The sequence below is a fragment of the Rattus rattus genome, chromosome 11 (assembly GCF_011064425.1).
Source record: "Rattus rattus isolate New Zealand chromosome 11, Rrattus_CSIRO_v1, whole genome shotgun sequence".
NCBI lineage: Eukaryota > Metazoa > Chordata > Mammalia > Rodentia > Muridae > Rattus > Rattus rattus.
Window position 1 is genome coordinate 73,195,876 of NC_046164.1, and position 17,454 is coordinate 73,213,329.

The following is a 17,454-nucleotide window of genomic DNA, read 5'->3' on the forward strand; positions in this document are numbered from 1 at the left end:
TCCTCCCTCGTCCCTCAGCAGGAGCCCCTCTGAAACGTACAGGAGACACTAAGTCCAGAGCCAGCTGCTCTTCTTGGCCCTTCTCTTTCAACCCATCTTTGCTTCCATGTCCACCTCCTGACAGAGTCAATCCAGGCTGAAGCCCACCCCTGGGTCAGAGCAGGGAATCGTCCGTCCCCAACACCTTGGTCTGTGCTTCTTTATTGGGGGTGGGGAGTAGACCTTAAAGAGGTAGCCTAAAGCTGTTCCTCCACCAAGACCAGACCTAGACGCTGACCATAGCAGGGACTAGGGAAAAACAGCCTTGGTAGGAACTTTCAGGCGTTGCTCACTTCAGATCCCAGGTAACTTTTGAGAACTCACTCTCACAGCATCAGGGGCTGCCACTAGGGCAAGGCACTGCAGACGCCTGACACAGGCCTCCACCTGAGGCAGACAGGTAAGGGGAGAAGTTGGCCTCCTTGATACAATGCTACTTTCCATCTGCTGACACAGTCCACGTGCCAGGCTGGGCCTGTGCCTGACATAAGAGGAATTCTATGTTGTCCTCCAAGAGCCACATTTGTACCCCGAGCCCCTCACCCAAGTGAGCAGACTGCCGTAGAGGGGCAGGCAGGTGCTCAGTGACAACCTGATAACTGGCAGTGACGAGAACAGGGTGTCCCTGGGAGAGGGCCCCCCCTTCTGCTGAGGAAGCAGCTTTTCTAGTCAAACAATAGTGGTTGTTCCTGGCCTGAGACCAAGCTGGGTCAGACCATAGCAGGGAGCAGGGAGGGAGAGGCAGACTCACAGGGAACTTTCAGGCATTGCCTGGGCCTAGAATGTCCTCCTGGTACAGCCGGGGATACTGAGGCCCGAGAGGCGAATGCTGACCCGAGGCTCTGGGCAGCTTCACACACTCGGCCTCCTGCCTCTCACCCCTGAGTTTTCCCACTCTGCCCACACTTGCCGTAATGAGATGGTCCCAGCCTTTGAAAGACACCCCCCCCCCCCCAGTTCTCCAGGGGACAGGCCAGGATGTGGCGGTTGCACACTGTTCCATGAGAATCATCTGGAGCTAGCAAAGCCAGGAACAGGACCGAGCCCAGCTTCTTTCTGCCTGCGATGCAGGGCCCAGAGCGTGAAGTCCTGCATGGGCCTGCTGGGTCTTGATCACAGCCAAGGCCTACTTGAAACTGCCTCGTTCAAAGCCTCCAACCTGAAGCCCAGTGCCTGGGCCAAACGAAGGCCCTTGGGAGCATGCCCCATCCTGCCATGCCATCAACCTGTGCTTGCTCATTCCTGCGCAGCCTTGAGGTTTTCTTAAACCGTCAGACGCTTGGTCATACCTGGGGTGTCTGCCAGTGCTTGGGGGCCTTCTTGGATCTGTAGCTAATTTAGATGTGCTCAAGTCAGTTGAGTTCTGCTAATAATGACAAGTTTTAAGAAAACTTCAACAAGGCTCAAGTCTCTGGCTTGAACACCAGGGAACCTCAAATACTATGGCCTGTCCCCTCAGTGTCGAGGCCTGGGCTTTCTCACCTCAGATATTTCTGGGTTGTCCCTGGAATAAGATTCAGCACCCACAGTATGTTGCTCAGACAGGTGAGGAGGACCATTTTTCTGTTCCTTAATGGGGCACCTTCTACATTCTAGTTGGTTGACTAAAAACTGGGTCTCACAGGCCAGATTTCAGCTGGTTTAAACAGTGACAAGGTAGGGATGCAGTATTGGCAATACCAACCTTGAGCAGCCCATTCTTATGAGTCTTTAGTCCCTACCAGCCTTGTCAGCTCTGCAGCACCCCTCCCCCTAACCCTCCCACCCCGCCCCACCCCCCACCCCCCCACCCCGGCGCGCACACACACACAGATCTCCGCAGTAAAAGGAAGATACTAGGGCTCCACCACGGGTCTCCAACCTAACCTCCCCACTCCGGAGATTTGTGGACAGCTCGGCCCCAAAAGAGCTCCAGTCCGGCTTTGAGATCTCTGCGTCTGTGTGTGTGTGTGTGTGTGTGTGTGTTGGGGGGTGGGGGTGGGGGTGGGTACAGGACGGGAGTCCAGACAGGTTTTTTCTGTGTAGTTCTGGCTGTCCTGGAACTCGCTCTGTAGACTAGTCTGGCTTCAAACTTACAGAGATCTGCCTGCCTCTGCCTCCCTAGTGCTGGGATTAAAAATGCGCACTACCGCCGCCAGGGTCCGAGTCTTAATGGCTTTAACTATACAGCCCACGTGCGAGCCTGGAGGATAGACATGAGACCGGGAGCTCCTAGCACGTTCCCAGCCCCAACACGGCCGGCGTCCAGCGGAAAGGGCGTGTCCTAGGCGGGTCCTGGAAGCCACAGATGGGTGAGGGCAGGCCTTGATCCTCAGGCTGAGGCTAGAAGAGTGGAGCTGGTTTTGGCGAAGTTCGAAGGCAGCCCGCAGCGTCGGGTAGGCAGGGCTCAGGAGGAGGCGTGGCCACTTCTCAGTGGCTGTGGGCGTGGCCGCCGAAGAGTGGATCCCTGGCTGGGAGGGCCGGTAGCGGGCGGTGCTTCTTTAAGCCCGGAGCCTCCGCATCGCCTCCTGCCTAGGTCTAGCTGGCGGCGAGGCCAGGGCTGCGGGATCTGCGATGGAACTTCACATCCTAGAGCACCGGGTGCGAGTACTGAGCCTCGCGCGTCCGGGCCTCTGGCTCTACACCCACCCGCTCATCAAGCTGCTCTTCCTGCCCAGTCGCAGCCGGTGCGCACCCGGGTTCACGAGCGCAGGTCGGGCGGGTGGAGGCTTCTCTGTCCCTCTGGGCCAGGGGCGGAGGACTAGACTCGCCGCGAAGCAGCGGGTACCGGGTGGGGACGCTAGCCACTCTGGCCTCCATCCGGCCTGGGCCTACCCTTTCTGGGACGCCGCCTATCCGGCCCGGAGGGCTCCCCTTCCCGGGCTTGTCAAGGTGCAAACTTCTTGGAGTGGGCAGTGTAGTGGAGGCATGTGTTCCTTGCCAGGAGGTAGCCCCTTCCCAGACGCCTCGCGTTAAGTTTGAGAGTTGTCCAGGGGGCCCAAAGCCTGACACTTCTAGGTTATGGAATGGAGGGGAGATCCCAAATTTGGGACCTAGACTCACTGATCCAAGGAAGAAATTGAGGCCTGAGTGCGGGTCCGGAAGGCTCCTGGCGGGGGGTCCTTTAGTGCTGCTGGAACAAAGTTCACTTGCTGTCTCCATCCCATTCACTCTAGGCTGAAAGTCTTCCCACCCCTTCCCTCCCTACTAGGTGCAAGTTCTTCAGCCTGACTGAGACTCCGGAAGATTACACACTCATGGTGGATGAAGAGGGCTTTAAAGGTGGGAACTGGTTTTTCACTCACCTCTAAGCAGTATTCTTGCTAGGTTTAGGGATCCGGCTTCCTAGACAGCTTAGACCTCAAAGGAGTATCGGTCTGGGCTCACATCTTCACTCACTTGCTTAAGGACTGTTTTCTCTTGTGTAGGGTGTAGTCGTGACAGTTTAACAGTGTTTGTCAGAGTTTTATAAACGTAAAACCCACAAGGAGCTGGATATGAATCCCAGGCCAGCAGGGGTGATGGTGGTGTCTCACAGTTTTAGGGGAGAATAAGAGAGCCCTCTTATTCTGCAGCTGTTTTATCCCTGAACATTAGTTCTTCTTGGACTTGTCTCCCCAGTGAAAGCCAGCTCCTCCCTTACTGGCCTGGGAAGTCTAGGAGTCTGAGGGTTAGGGAAGGAATGCAGGAGCAGGCAGCAAGCCCAGAGCAGGGTCCTGGGGCCTCCTGGCTGTGCTTGGGCAAACAACAGCTACCCTGGCCCTTGTTCAGGACTAGGACCGGGGAGCTGACTTCTGGCTCCCATTTCTGCCTGTTTGGCTCAGCCTCTAAGGCTTGGAGTCTCAAGCTAGCCACCTAGAGTTTGGCCGAGCCTGCCTCCCAAAGGAGTTAGATTCCCTGCTGTGTAGGGAAATCTCCTGTCTGCAAGGGAACTTCCCCATCCGTTGATCACCGAGCGCCCTCTGGTGGTGCTGTGAAGCCCTTTAAGCCAAAAAGTCCTGAGGACTAAACATTTTGCAGATAGGAAACTGAGACTGAACAGTGTTTATAATCCCAGCACGGACGAGGTGTGGCAGCAGGATCGGTTTAAGTTAAATCTCAGCTTAATCTACATGGTAGGACTCTGCCTCAAAGTAAACAATCACACCCCCCCCAAACACACTTGTCCCAAATCACAGCAAAATGCTAAAAAAGAAAAAAGAAGAAAAAGAAAGCTGGGCCTTGAACTTAGTTCTGGAGTTTGGAGCAGTAATGCTCACTCAGAATGCCTGCACGACACACACTGAGGCGAAATGATCTGGTACAGCCCTATGCTCCAAGTCTGTCAGGAAACAGATCTACATTGGAACTGGACAAGCTTTAGACAGAGAAACAGAGGCCGAGAGGAGCCCGCTAACCAGGCATGTACCTCCTGCCCACAGAGCTACCCCCATCTGAGTTCCTGCAAGTGGCGGAGGCCACGTGGCTGGTGATGAACGTGTCTCACAGTGGCTCGGTGGTGCAGGCTGCTGGAGTTACGAAGATTGCCCGGTCTGTCATTGCCCCGCTGGCTGAACACCACGTGTCTGTTCTGATGCTGTCCACGTACCAGACAGACTTCATCCTGGTGGGTTTGGGCAGGTGCTGATGCAGGACATAGGCAGAGGGGCCTGGTGTTGCATAATATGTCTTCTTTGTCTTGACCCAGGTACGGGAGCAGGACCTGTCTGTGGTGATCCACACGCTGGCCCAAGAGTTTCAAATCTACCGTGAAGTAGGCGGGGAGCCTGTGCCTGTCACGGGGGACGATTCCAGCAATGGCTTTCCCCAAGCCCAGCACGGTGAGGTCTGCCCTCCCAACACCCAGATTTCAGTGAGATCTCTTCCCACAGGAGGGTTTTTTTTTTTTTTTAAAGATTTATTTATTTATTTTATGTATGTGAGTACACTGTCACTGTCTTCAGACACACCAGAAGAGGGCATCAGATCTCATTACAGATGGTTGTGAGCCACCATGTGGTTGCTGGGATTTGAACTCAGGACCTCTGGAAGAGCAGTCAGTGCTCCTAACTGCTGAGCCATCGTCTTTTAAAAGGGTGGAAAACGGGTTGGGGATTTAGCTCAGCGGTAGAGCGCTTGCCTAGGAAGCGCAAGGCCCTGGGTTCGGTCCCCAGCTCCGGAAAAAAAAGAACCAAAAAAAAAAAAAAAAGGGGGGAAAACGCGGTCTCTCACTGTATAAGATGGAGCCCTTCCCTGACCTGCCACCAGGGGTCGCCCCAGTCCAAGATAACCTTTTCACCTTGTGGCCCCTGTATCCTGAGCAGGGCCCAGTCCCACGGTGCATCCCATTCAGAGCCCACAGAACCGCTTTTGTGTCCTGACACTGGACCCTGAGACGTTGCCGGCTGTTGCCACCACCCTCATCGATGTCCTCTTCTACTCGCACAGGTGGGTCGTGTGTGCACTTGATCTCTGCCTCCCACTAGCGTTTCCTACCCTCTGACCTTTGTCTCATCCCTTCTGACACTCTGTGTCCTGCTCAGTGCCTTAGGGTCCTGACAGCCTGCTAGCCCTCAGCCAGAGGTGTAGGCCGAACCACTTCCAGCCATATTGCCCAAGGCCTGTGGTCTCTGGCAGTTAGGGTTCATCACTCAAGAAATCAGGGGTGTCACAATGCATATTGATTCAAGGGCCTTCCCAGAGCTGTCCGTTCCGGCTTCCCCTCTGTGATCTGCTCATCGAGAAGTGGAGAGGGTCATGTGCCTGACAGAGCCCTTGACCCTGTCACCCCTCTTCAGTGTCCCCAAGGAGGCAGCCTCCGGTGGTCCTGAGTCAACTTCCATTCCATTCTTCGCCTTCTCCCTCATTGAGGGTTACATCTCCATTGTCATGGACGCAGAGACCCAGAAAAAGTATGTAAACTTTCCTTGATTTTCCATAGACCCTCAGCCAGCCTCAGGGAAGGTGGAGGAGGGTCACCCGGTTCTGAGGTTATCAGGACACGCCGCACGGATCAGGCTATGTGGGGATGCGTTCGGTGCCCTTCCCGTCACCCACCTGCTTCCCCAGGTTCCCCAGTGACCTCCTGCTGACCAGTTCTTCCGGGGAGCTGTGGAGGATGGTGCGCATCGGGGGACAGCCCCTGGGCTTCGGTGAGGACCGCTCACTCCCTGTATAGGAGGGGAGGGAGGAGAAGGGCAGGCGGGCCTGTGAGTCTTCACAGCATCTAGGGTAAGCCGCCTGTGTCTCCAACCCTCAGATGAGTGTGGGATTGTGGCCCAGATCGCGGGCCCCCTGGCGGCTGTCGATGTCTCCGCTTACTACATCAGCACTTTCAACTTTGACCATGCACTGGTGAGGACCTGGGTTGGGATGGGGGTTCCAGCAAACACATCGAGGTCCTGGTGGTGGGGGAAGGGAGACACCGCAGCTGGCTTAGGGAGTTGGGTGTCCCTGGCCAGAGTCAGCCTAGCCCTTCATGCCGTGCGGTCGATCACTCTAGGTTCCTGAAGACGAGATCAGCTGTGTCATCGATATACTCCAGCGAAGGCAGGAAGGCCTGGCTGCCAAAGATCCATAGGGAACAGCAGACTCCCAACACTGTCTTACCCCCCTGGGCTTTCAGAGCTTTTCTGAGCTATTTCCTGAAGCTTCAGAATGAGCCCCTGATTCTGCCAAGGGACCCCGGTTCTGCCGTTTGTACGTAAGCCGTATGAAGCTGGAACTTGTGGACATGTCTGCCCACAGAAGACACCTTGGTGCTTGGGGCTTAGACCCTCAACTCAACACTTTCTATGTGACCTCAGCATTGTGGTGCCTGTCTACAGCTCGGGCTGCCTCTCACCTGGCTAAGGCTCATGTCCCCCAGGACTGGGCTCTGATCTCCAGCCTGGGACCCAGCCAGATGAGTTCCCACAGTGCACTCCCTTCTTGGGGCTCTGAAAGAAGAATTACATCTCACTTTTATTTTCGTGACTGTTTAAATAAATAAAAGACTTGCGGGGCTGTGCCCTCTGGTTCCAAGTGACAGCCAGTGTCAGATCTTGGTCTCTCCCAGACTTGTCCCCACCTCCTTGGCTTTTCCAGCAGTATATGTGTGTGACAAATGAGGAACTGAAGCCTCTAACATATTTGTGACTAAGTCATGTGGTTCCCAGCCAAGGCTGTTCATCTCTAACCCGGAGCGTCCCTTCATTCTCAGTTACTTATACAAAACCACCTAGAGTTCTGGACACTGGGAGAAATTCCCTATCCCTCTTACCTAAGAGTCCGCTGGCTGGATACCAGAGAACCTCTCCAGGAGGTCTCACAGCACCTTTCTTATTCTGCATTCTTATGGGCCTGGCCTCAATTCTTCTGTCCCTCTTTTGGAGAAGTCACACAGTTTATGACACTTGGAATGGTGGCCAGGCCTTTTGCTGCTGAGGTGCAGGGCTATGCAGACAGATCGGGAACCCCTTGGAGCCTTCCTTGTCGTCTGCTACTATGTGATGGGCACATCTGCGCCTGGATTTTTCTGTCATGGGGCCTCCTGCTCAGTAAAACCAGGACTCCATTGCAGGGCCCAGGGCCCCACACATACCCTGGGAGGTTATCAGGTACCTTCAGTTCGGACCCACCCATGCTCAGGACCAGAAGAAGGGTGTGACTTCTGTGTACCCAGGTCATAGTGACTCCCTAGAAAAGCCACCACACAGGCAGGCTTCTGGCAGTATGCCCGCCTGGCTCTGGGGACCCCCAAGGCTAGAGCCTCAGGTTGCAGATCAGATGAGCCTAGAGCACAGCCCGGCATGGTGAGTGAGTGGTCAGAGGCCTTGGCTTGTCCTTTTCTTCAGCCTCAGTTTCCCCATGTGTAGGAAACAGTTCCTTCCGGAACCCTGGGAAGGGACATTTATCTGGAGTTTGTCTATGGTTGGGAGTGGGATGGAGAAGTCCTGTCTCCTATAGTGGGGGACTGGTGTAGGCTCAGATGTGGGGGTGGGCAGCCTGCACTGGAGGTGGGCCAGGACACTCAGGCTGCTCGGGCAGGAGCAGGAGGTGAGCTTGTCTGCTGCTAGCACTGCATAGCACAAGGAAGGCTGCCTTTCTCACTGACCTCAGTGCCTGCCTCTGAGGAAGGCTGCTAAGGGGGATGTGCTGTTGGCTCACACGCATACAGTCTTAGCCTCACTTTGCATAGGTGGAAACGAAGTCCAGAGAGTGACTGTTTAAGGTCACCACACAGGGCTAACAAAGTAGAAAAGGGTCCATGTGTTCACCAGGCCGAGATAGACAGACAGTCAGACAGACAGACACTGACTGACTTTAGGCTGAGCCCTGAAGGATGGGAAAGATTTTGCAAGACCCCTTGTAATCCCAGCTGTCTGCGTTGGTGGCTGGGCGTCTGTTGCTGGTGACCGTAGTTGTGTGGGCAGGCACGCGAGGTCTGGCCCTGGCTCCTCCCTGACCCTGGGCTGGATAGAGTGGAGATATTGAGCAATGGCCCCCGTCTGTGTCACTTTCCCAAGAGGATCATGGTGCTGTGCTTCTGAGCCATGAGTGCCAGTTCTAGGGGTGCTCAGGACTTCTTCTTAGGGGGTGAGTTGTAGCATCATGTAGAATGTGGGTACTATGTGAATGTATGTATGTGAGTATATGTGTGTGTGAGTGCATGTGTGTGTATGTGTGTGTGAGTGCATGTGTGTGTATGTGTGTGTGCGAGTGCATGTATGAATGTGTGTGTGTGCATGAATGCGTTTGAGAGTGTGTATGAGTGCATGTATGTGTATGTGCGTGTGAATGTGTGTGTGAGTGTGTGTGAGTGTATGTGTGTAAGTGCATGTGTGAGTGTATATATGTGTATATGTGTGAGTGTGTATGCAAGAGTGTATATGAGTGCATGTAAGTGTGTGTGAGTGTGTGGGTAAGTGTGCATGTGTGTGAGTGTATGTGTGTGTATGTGAGTGTGTGTGTGTGTGTGTGTGTGTGTGTGTGTGTGTGTGTGTGTACCGGGGTTATCATCTTTGGTGCTTATATGATCACATGTGCCCTCTGCCCCTGTTGCTTTTCTCCAGGGACCCTGTACACAGGGAAGAGCTGGCCTCTCGCTCTCCTGCCTGCTCCAGCTCTAATTGACTCCATCTCCACCACCGTTTCCTTGCCTGATATGCCCTGAAGCGAGTGTGTGTGGCTTTCTGCCTAGACCCCAAAAGGTCACCTACTCTCCAGCCCCTGCCCTTCCCCCATCACCACACAGCACCTTCTGGGTGTTCTTGTTCCTGGTCTCCTGGGACCAGTGCCCCAGTTTCCCTGTCCTATCACTGTACCTGTGAGTGTCCCCCAGGATGTCCCCTGAGGAACACAGCCACTCAGCTGTGTTTCTTCTCCTTAGGAAAACCCTGGGCCTCCCCCTCACGCGTGCAACCTTGGGGACCTCTTGACTTTCCTGAGGTGGCTGAATGTCTCCCTCCCTCCGTCCTTCTGTCCTGTATCTTTCCTTCCCTCCCCACCCTTCTTTCCTTCTTCTCTTCCGTATTGAAGACAAACCCAGAGCCTCTCACATACTGAGTTACACCCCAACCTCTTGCTGTGCTTTTAAGCTCTTCCTTAGTTCCTTTCTTGGGGTGTGTGTGTGTGTGTGTGTGTGTGTGTGTGTGTGTGTGTGTGTGTGTACGCGTGCTGTATGCTTCCATGTACTTATGTGTGTGTGTGGATGCATGCAGGAATGCACATCCGTGTGGAGGACAGAGGTCAAAGTCAGGTGTCTTCCTTTATGGCTTGCCACCTCATTTTTTTTTTTTGTTAGATTTATTCATTTATTATATATAAGTAGACTATAGCTGTCTTCAGACACACCAGAAGAGGGCATCGGATCTCTTTACAGATGGTTGTGAGCCACCATGTGGTTGCTGGGAATTGAACTCATGACCTCTGGAAGAACAGTCGGGTGCTCTTAACCGCTGAGCCATCTCTCCAGCCCCGCCACCTCATTTTTGAGGTAGGGTCTCTCACTGAATCTAGAGCTCCATGTTCCTGCTGGACCGTCTGGCCAGTGAGTCCATGGGACATGCCTGCCTTTGACCCCCAGCCCTAGGGCTTCTAATGGCCACCAGCATGCTCAGCTTTTCCAAGATGCTGGGGAGCTGAACTCAGGCCATCGCTAGTACAGCAAACTCTTTACCCACGACCATCTCCTGGGTCCCCTAACTTATTGAAACAGCTGTTTATTCCATTTTTATGTGTATGCCTGTCTGCCTGCTTGCCTGCATGCGTGCATGTCTGTGCACTATTTACGTGCAGTGCCTGCCGATGTCAGAAGAGGCCGTCAGATCCCCAGGGATTGGTATGAGAGGAGGCTGTGAATCTGTGTGGATCCTAGGACTGGATCTGGGTCCTCTGCAAGAGCAGCAAGTGCTCTTAAACTGCTGAGCCATCTCGCCAGTTTCTTCCCCAATTTTTAGGTCGACATAGCATTTGCATAATTTTACTGTGTCTTTTTTCTTTCTTGAGTCGGGTTCTTGTTTGTGGGTCAGGCTGTTCTGGAACTCATGATCCTCCTGCCTCAGTCCCCCCCCCCCAAGTGCTGGGATTGCGATGGGTGTGCTCATAGCTATTTGAAAGCGAGGGATTCAACAGTATTGGCACATCTGGTCCAAAATCTTTCACCACCCCAAAAGGAGGCCCTGCAACACATTAGCAGCCAGGCCACTCCCATTCCTCCCTGCCCTGCCCACCACCAGTCCATATCCTCTCTCTGCATTGTCCTCTGTGGTTTATCTCGATGGAACCTTATAACTAAAGTGTGACTTATGTCCTTGCTTCCAGTTAGTTTAATCTTCTTCTTCTTCTTCTTCTTCTTCTTCTTCTTCTTCTTCTTCTTCTTCTTCTTCTTCTTCTTCTTCTTCTTCTTCTTCTCCTTCTCCTTCTGTCCATTAGTGTCTTGTCTGCATGTATATCTTTGTGAAGGTGTCAGGTTTTGGAGTCACAGACAGTTGTGAGCTGCCATGTAGGTGCTGGGAATTGAACCTGGGTCCTCTGGAAGAACAGTCAGTGCTCTTAACCACTGAGCCACCTCTCCAGCCCCAACTTACTGTTCCCGAGTGGCCTCTGCATTGTGGCATGCGTCAGTATGCCCTCCTCTTGGGTGTTAATCTTCATTGTACAGCATGCTATATTTTTGTTTGCTCATTATCTTTTGAAGAAATTTGGGAGTTGTCCACTTTGGGCCCTTAAACTCATAGTCTAAGTCAGGTGGAATGGCTCCTCTGTCCTGATGTTAAGTTCATTCTAGAACACAGTGACCAGGAACTCCCTTAACACCCTCCTATCCACTGACTGACAGCCACCAGGAAGTGCTTGGAAACAGGGTGTTTTGATGGCCTCTCCTTGGAGCACCGGATGAGCTTCTTTTCTGTATCAGTGTAATCATGTGGCGTTTCTTTGGGGTTTCCTTAGGAACACACATGGAAGAAGGTGGCTTTTTACGGCCCTCCCCCCAAGTCATTTTCTCAGTGGACTTGCTGATAGGCCTCGGGAGTCGCTCCTTTCCACATCTCTCTCTCTCTCTCTCTCTCTCTCTCTCTCTCTCTCTCTCTCTCTCTGTGTGTGTGTGTGTGTGTGTGTGTGTGTGTGTGTGTGTGTCTTTAAGACAGACTTTCTTTGTGTAGCCCTGGCTGTCCCTCGAACTCACTCTGTAGACCAGGCTGGTCTTAAATTCAGCGCTCCACCTGCTTCTGCCCCCTGAGTGCTGGGAATAAAGGCGTGTGCCACCACACCCAGCTATAACTTCTCTTTCATGTTTGTTTGTCTCTGGTACTCAAGTCCTAAATGTAAAAGGGCAGTAATGTGTGCCGGCTTTACATGCATGAAGATCTGAGGTCAGATGCCCAGTAACCAGGCAAAAGTTGAGGGCTGTGGGGCAGATCTGTAGTCTAGTGTTAAAGGCAGAGACAGGCGGATCCCTAGAGCCTGCTGGATAGCCAGTCCAGTTAAACTAGTGACCCAAGTTCACTTAGAGACCCTGCCAATAAATGCATACATACATACATACATACATACATACATACATACATACATACAGTGAACGGTGACTGAGGAAGACACTGGACATGGACACAGGCACGCACACGCACACACGCAGGTGCACACACACACTGTGGGAGTCAGCCCTCCACCGTTAGCTCCCTTCTTTTAGAGGTAAGCAGGTACTGCTTTTGTGGAAATGCATGGCCGAGTGAACTTTACAAAGGAGGGGAACGTGCGGCACGTTTTGGTCTTTTTTTTTTTTTTTTTCAGTTACTTTTCCTGGAAAGTGTTGCAATCTAGAGTGGGCAAAAAAGCAAATTTTTGAACATGCTATTAAAAAAAAAAAAAAAAGAAGAAGAAAAGTCAAGGAAAAAGTCAGCATGTTTTCAAAGCTGCCCAGAAGCAAGATCATGTGCACCGGTGTGACAAGGGTGACAGAAACTCCATTCCTTGGGAAAGGAACCTAAGAGCCAGACGGACTTCCTGAGATCAGCTGCTCCAACCAGCCACCCGGATGTCGTCCTTCTGGAAGCCTGGCCACAGACGTGTTGGTGCACACGTGCCGGCAGAGAGTGCCTTGGTCCTGAGGGCTGGGAGCCATGAATCCTCTGTGCTGCAGCTTCTACAGATGGCCACATCTGGATGGCTGTGCAGATGTTAACTGATGTTTCTCCAGCACCTGCTGGACCCCCAGGCCCTGTCTGCAGTGTAAGCACCGGGGCACACTTCCCTTCCTTGTTTTCTCCCCACCCCCATCAGACTCTCGGGACCCGCCTGGTCCTGTGCCATTTAGCCCCGCTCGGTGTGATACCCATTCCTCCCCCTGTGGAGAGGCTGTCCTTTTTGCTTTCCTTGAGCCATCAGCTCTAGACAATCCATTGAATGTGTTGGTGGGTCTCTTGGCTTAGGAAGAGGCTATCAGGGTTCCAGCCTGCATTTTCTCCCATTCCGGGACTCTGCCTTCTCTGCCTCAGTTTCTCCATCTGCAAAATGGAGCTGGCTCCTAAAGTGGTTATGAGGAACCGGTGGTGTGCTGTTTGTGAGTGTGTAATGCAAAATCTAGAAACCTACCCAGTTTATTGCGGCCAGGAACCTAAACATTTTAGGAAAATGTTTCAAAATATTTCAAAAAAATATTTCAAAACAGGTGTTCTAAGGGCTGGGCAGGTAGGTTGATCGTACAGTGCTTACCAAGCATGCAAGAAGGCCTGGATTCAACCCCCATACCTTCTAGGCCTTTACATTTAGTAGTGGAGGCAGGGGGAAGAGAATTTCAGTGTCAGCTACCTAGAAGCTCAAGGCCCGCCTGGGCTTCATGAGACCCTGTTTCAAAAACGGGCAGTGTCTTCTAGGTCGTCATGACAGAAAAGTGGGGGCACAGCTGAACTCCCATCATGTTACTCTGCGACACAGTGTTTCCCTTGAAGCCACACAGCTCTGGGGATGGGGCTCTGGACATTCTGTGATCATGCCTGCCTCTCACCTCACAGGCAAAACCTGGGCTCGTAGTGGTGGTGTCATTGGGGCAAGCAGCCTTGAGACTGCTGGACAGAGAAGCTTCTGCTCTGTTGTAAGCTTGTCAGTCTGTCTGTTGTCACTGTCCCCGGGGCTTCCCTCAGTCTGGGTTTCCCTGGGGCAGGTCTGGTCAAAGGCTCTGTGGCAGATGGCTCACCAGTCTGGGTGGCGGGGACAGAGAGAGTCACAGATCTGAGAGGACTCTCCGGCCACCTTCCTTCCTTCTCTGAATCAGACTTCAGACCCCTGGAGGAGCCATTACTCAACATAGAACATACCTTTTGGCAAGCCAGGTCCCAGGAAAACTCCATGGCAACCACACAACAAGGGATCTCCTGGGCCCCACGACCTCTCTGACCCTGCATGTCCTTGCTCACTGGGGCTTACGTAACCCTGCCTTTCCCAACTGCCCCAAAGCCACTCAGTGACATAAGCCAATGTGCGCCTTTGTCTACCCCAGGAACTGCAAGGTACATGTTTACTAAATGTCCACTGAGGGTCAGGCTCAGTCCTTGAGTGACACTAAGTATCTCTTTTTTTTTTTTTTCTTTTCTTTTCTTTTTTTTTTTTTTTTCCCAGACTGGGGACGAACCACTGAGCTAAATCCCCAACCCCGACACTAAGTATCTTAAACGGTGCCTGTACCACTTACTACACTTAAAAAAATTCAGAGACGGGGTTGGGGATTTAGCACAGGGGTAGAGGGTTTGCCTAGCAATCGCAAGGCCCTAGGTTCGGTCCCCAGCACCAAAAAAAAAAAAAAAAAAGAAAAAAAAATTCAGATACAGCCTTTATATCATCCAATGTACGGAGTTCTGTGCTTTTCCCTCACCCAGGGTTATGAGGTAGTCTCTACCACCCAATTCTAGCATCTCCTGTCATTCCTCCTCAGACTCTAACAGTCACTCCCCATCCTGATTCCCAGACGCCTGGTACCATTCTGCTGTCTATCCTGACATCGTGTATGAGCACTAGCATCACCACTCAATTTCTCCTCCTCCTCTTCTCCCTCCTCCTCCTCCTCTTCCTCCTCTTCCTCCTCCTCTTTTTAAAAAAAGATTGATTGATTGATTGATTGATTATGTATAAGTACATCATAGCTGTCTTCAGACACACCAGAAGAGGGCATCAGATATCATTACAGATGGTTGTGGTTGCTGGGAATTGAGCTCAGGACCTCTGGAAGAGCAGTCAGTGCTCTTAACCGCTGAGCCCTCTCTCCAGCCCTCCTTTAGTTTTTTTGAGACAGGGTTTCTCTGTGTAGCCAAGTTCTGTCTTGGAACTCACTCTGTAGACCAGGCTGGCCTCAGATTCACAGAGCTCCACCTGCCTCTGCCTCCCAAGTGCCAGGATTAAAGGCATGGGCTATGACCACCAGGCCTAGTTTTGCTTCTTATTAGAACAAGGGTTTTGTTTTGTTTTTGTTTGCCTGCTGTGCACACCTATAAACCTAGTGTTTGGAAGGCGAAGGCAGAAAGGTTGCCATGAGTTCGAAGCCAGCCTTGATTATACAGTGACCTGCAGATTAGCCTGTTTTACAGATCGAGGACTAGCCTGTGGTAAAGAGGAAGAATTTAGCTCAGAAAAATAACTGAGAGGTGTTCTCCGGTGTGTCTGGGGCCTGAGTTTAGGAGTGAACTGTCCAGTCACACTCTTTGTGCTTCTCAAACTGCTTCCCAGGCAGTGTCTTGCATCCCTAGTGTCCAGGCTTCTAGTGTCTCTGTATCCTCGCCCACACCTGTTGCTATCTGTCTCTGACTCAGTGCAGAACGGTGCAGTGCGGCTCTGTGCCTCCATAGAACCTCTCGGTATTGAGCAATCTTTCATATACGCCCATCCTTTTTTTTTTTTTTTTTTTCCCCGAGACAGGGGTTTTCTGTATAGTTTTGGAACTCACTCTACAGACCAGGCTGGCCTCAAGTTCTCAAGTTCACAGAGATCCACCTGCATCTGCCTTCTGAGTGCTGAGAACAACATGTATGCATCTACCATTTAGTTCCAGCACCTTCTCTTCAGTAGAAAATGTCTGATCAAATGCTTCGTCAATGGTGTGAGTGAGTGTGTGTGTGTGTGTGTGTGTGTGTGTGTGTGTGTATGCTTGTGTGCACATGTGCACATGCACATGAAGGCTGGAGACGACCTTGGGTGGCATCCTTCAACCTCCTTTGAGGCAGAGTCTCTCATTAGCCCAGAGCTCTCCAGTTAGGCTGGCTCCTAACCCTAACCCTAACCCTAATCCTGACCCTGACACTGACCCTAAACCTGACCCTGACCTGACCCTATGCCTAATCCTGACCCTGACCCTGACCCTGACCCTGAGTTTCTACCCCATCAGTGCTTGGATCACAGGCCTGTGGCACCACACCTGGCATTTTCCTGTCGGTTCTGAGAATGGAATTCAGACCTGTACTGTGCGGCCAGTGTTTCCCCAGCACACTGCCCAGGTCATTTCCCTGCTGGCTCTCATGCCTTCTTCTTTCTTTCTCAGGCTCTCGTGTACCCCAGATTGCCTGCTGGCTCCCATGCCTTCTTCTTTCTTTCTCAGGCTCTCGTGTACCCCAGATTGCCTTGATGTCACTATGAGTTGAGGTTGATCTTGAACTCCCGATCCTTCTGTTTCTGCATCCCAAGTGCTGGGATCACAGGCATGTGCTACCGCACCTGGCCTTTTGCCCATCTTTAATTGGACTGTTTGTGCTCCTCGTTTAATTGTGCCATTGAAGTTTACAGAGGAGAGAAACTGAGGCCCTGGGAGATGCTGTGACTGGGTTGAAAACATCAGGCTCACAGGCAGTCGAGGCCAGAACTTGAATCAGTGTCTACCTCTGTCACAGCAAGTACGACTCAAGCCAGGGCAGATCTAGTCTGTGCAGTTAAAGAGGCAGGGCCCTCATAGCCGGAGGGTGGGCCGGAAAGGCCGGGAGATAGCAGTTCTGAGGAAGCAAACCCACCCTCTCTTCCTCTCCACATCACGCGGACCTGGCTGACGTGGCCCAGGAAGAGGGGACATCCTGGGCCCTGTGGTTGAAATCCTATTTATACTGACTGTTGCAAGCCTTTCCTGATGGTGACAAGGACGTCACTGGGCACTGACCTCACCAGAATCGCTGACGCATCTTCCCTCACGCTTTGCCTGGATGGTAGCGAGGCAGGCCACACCCACTGCCCCTGCGTATAGCACCTTCCACTTCTGTTATGGGCTGGAGCCTGTTCCCCAAGTTAGAAAGAATGTACAATCCCAACTCGCAGTATCTCGGATGTGACTGTTTGGGAACGGGTTTGTAAAGAGGCAAGCAAAAGAAGGCTCTGATTCAGTGCAACTGGGTTAGGAAAGAAATCAGGAGGCACGAAAATGACTCTATCAGTAAAGGGCTAGCTGTGCAAGAATGAGGACCTAAGCTCCAGAACCCATGAGAAAAGCCAGGTGTAGTCGTGCAGGCCTGCGACCCCAGCACTGAGGACGGAGTGGAGCAGGAAGTGCCAAAGGCTAGCCTAGCTCCAGACCAGTGACAGCTCCCATCTCAAGGGATGAGACAGAAGGACAGAGCAGGATGCATGGTGTCCTCCTCTGCTTACATGCACATACACATGCATCCACACCCCACCCCCACCACACACACACCATATGAACATACACACACCACATGCACACAAACATATCTACCACATACCCTGCACACATACACACACCACATACACACATCCATATCCACCACACACATGCCATATATACATACACATATACACATATACCCCCACTCCATGTATACACACATACATGCACATATACATACATACATGCACCATATAGAAATGCCACATATATATATACACACATCCACACACCATCTCCACCACACACACCATATGAACATACACAGCCACATCTACCACACACACACACACATATATACACACACACACACACCATCCACTTTG

General features: G+C 52.2%; 1 protein-coding gene across 1 annotated transcript; it reads left to right on the plus strand.

Annotated features, from left to right (window-relative positions):
- Positions 1-2,387: 2,387 nt before the first annotated feature.
- Positions 2,388-7,053, plus strand: Castor1 (cytosolic arginine sensor for mTORC1 subunit 1). Its single transcript, XM_032916231.1, has 10 exons — positions 2,388-2,414; positions 2,555-2,705; positions 3,230-3,300; positions 4,440-4,624; positions 4,706-4,838; positions 5,322-5,445; positions 5,796-5,909; positions 6,067-6,149; positions 6,257-6,351; positions 6,500-7,053. The coding sequence occupies exons 2-10, from the start codon at positions 2,593-2,595 to the stop codon at positions 6,575-6,577; spliced, it is 996 nt and encodes a 331-aa protein (XP_032772122.1). The 5' UTR covers positions 2,388-2,414; positions 2,555-2,592; the 3' UTR covers positions 6,578-7,053.
- Positions 7,054-17,454: the final 10,401 nt, after the last annotated feature.

Excerpts from the sequence above, each read along its gene's own strand:
- Castor1 (XM_032916231.1), top strand. The coding sequence starts at position 2,593 with ATGGAACTTCACATCCTAGAGCACCGGGTGCGAGTACTGAGCCTCGCG. Across the intron at positions 2,706-3,229 it reads TTCCTGCCCAGTCGCAGCCG|GTGCAAGTTCTTCAGCCTGA; the intron begins GTGCGCACCCGG and ends CCTCCCTACTAG. Across the intron at positions 4,625-4,705 it reads ACCAGACAGACTTCATCCTG|GTACGGGAGCAGGACCTGTC; the intron begins GTGGGTTTGGGC and ends GTCTTGACCCAG.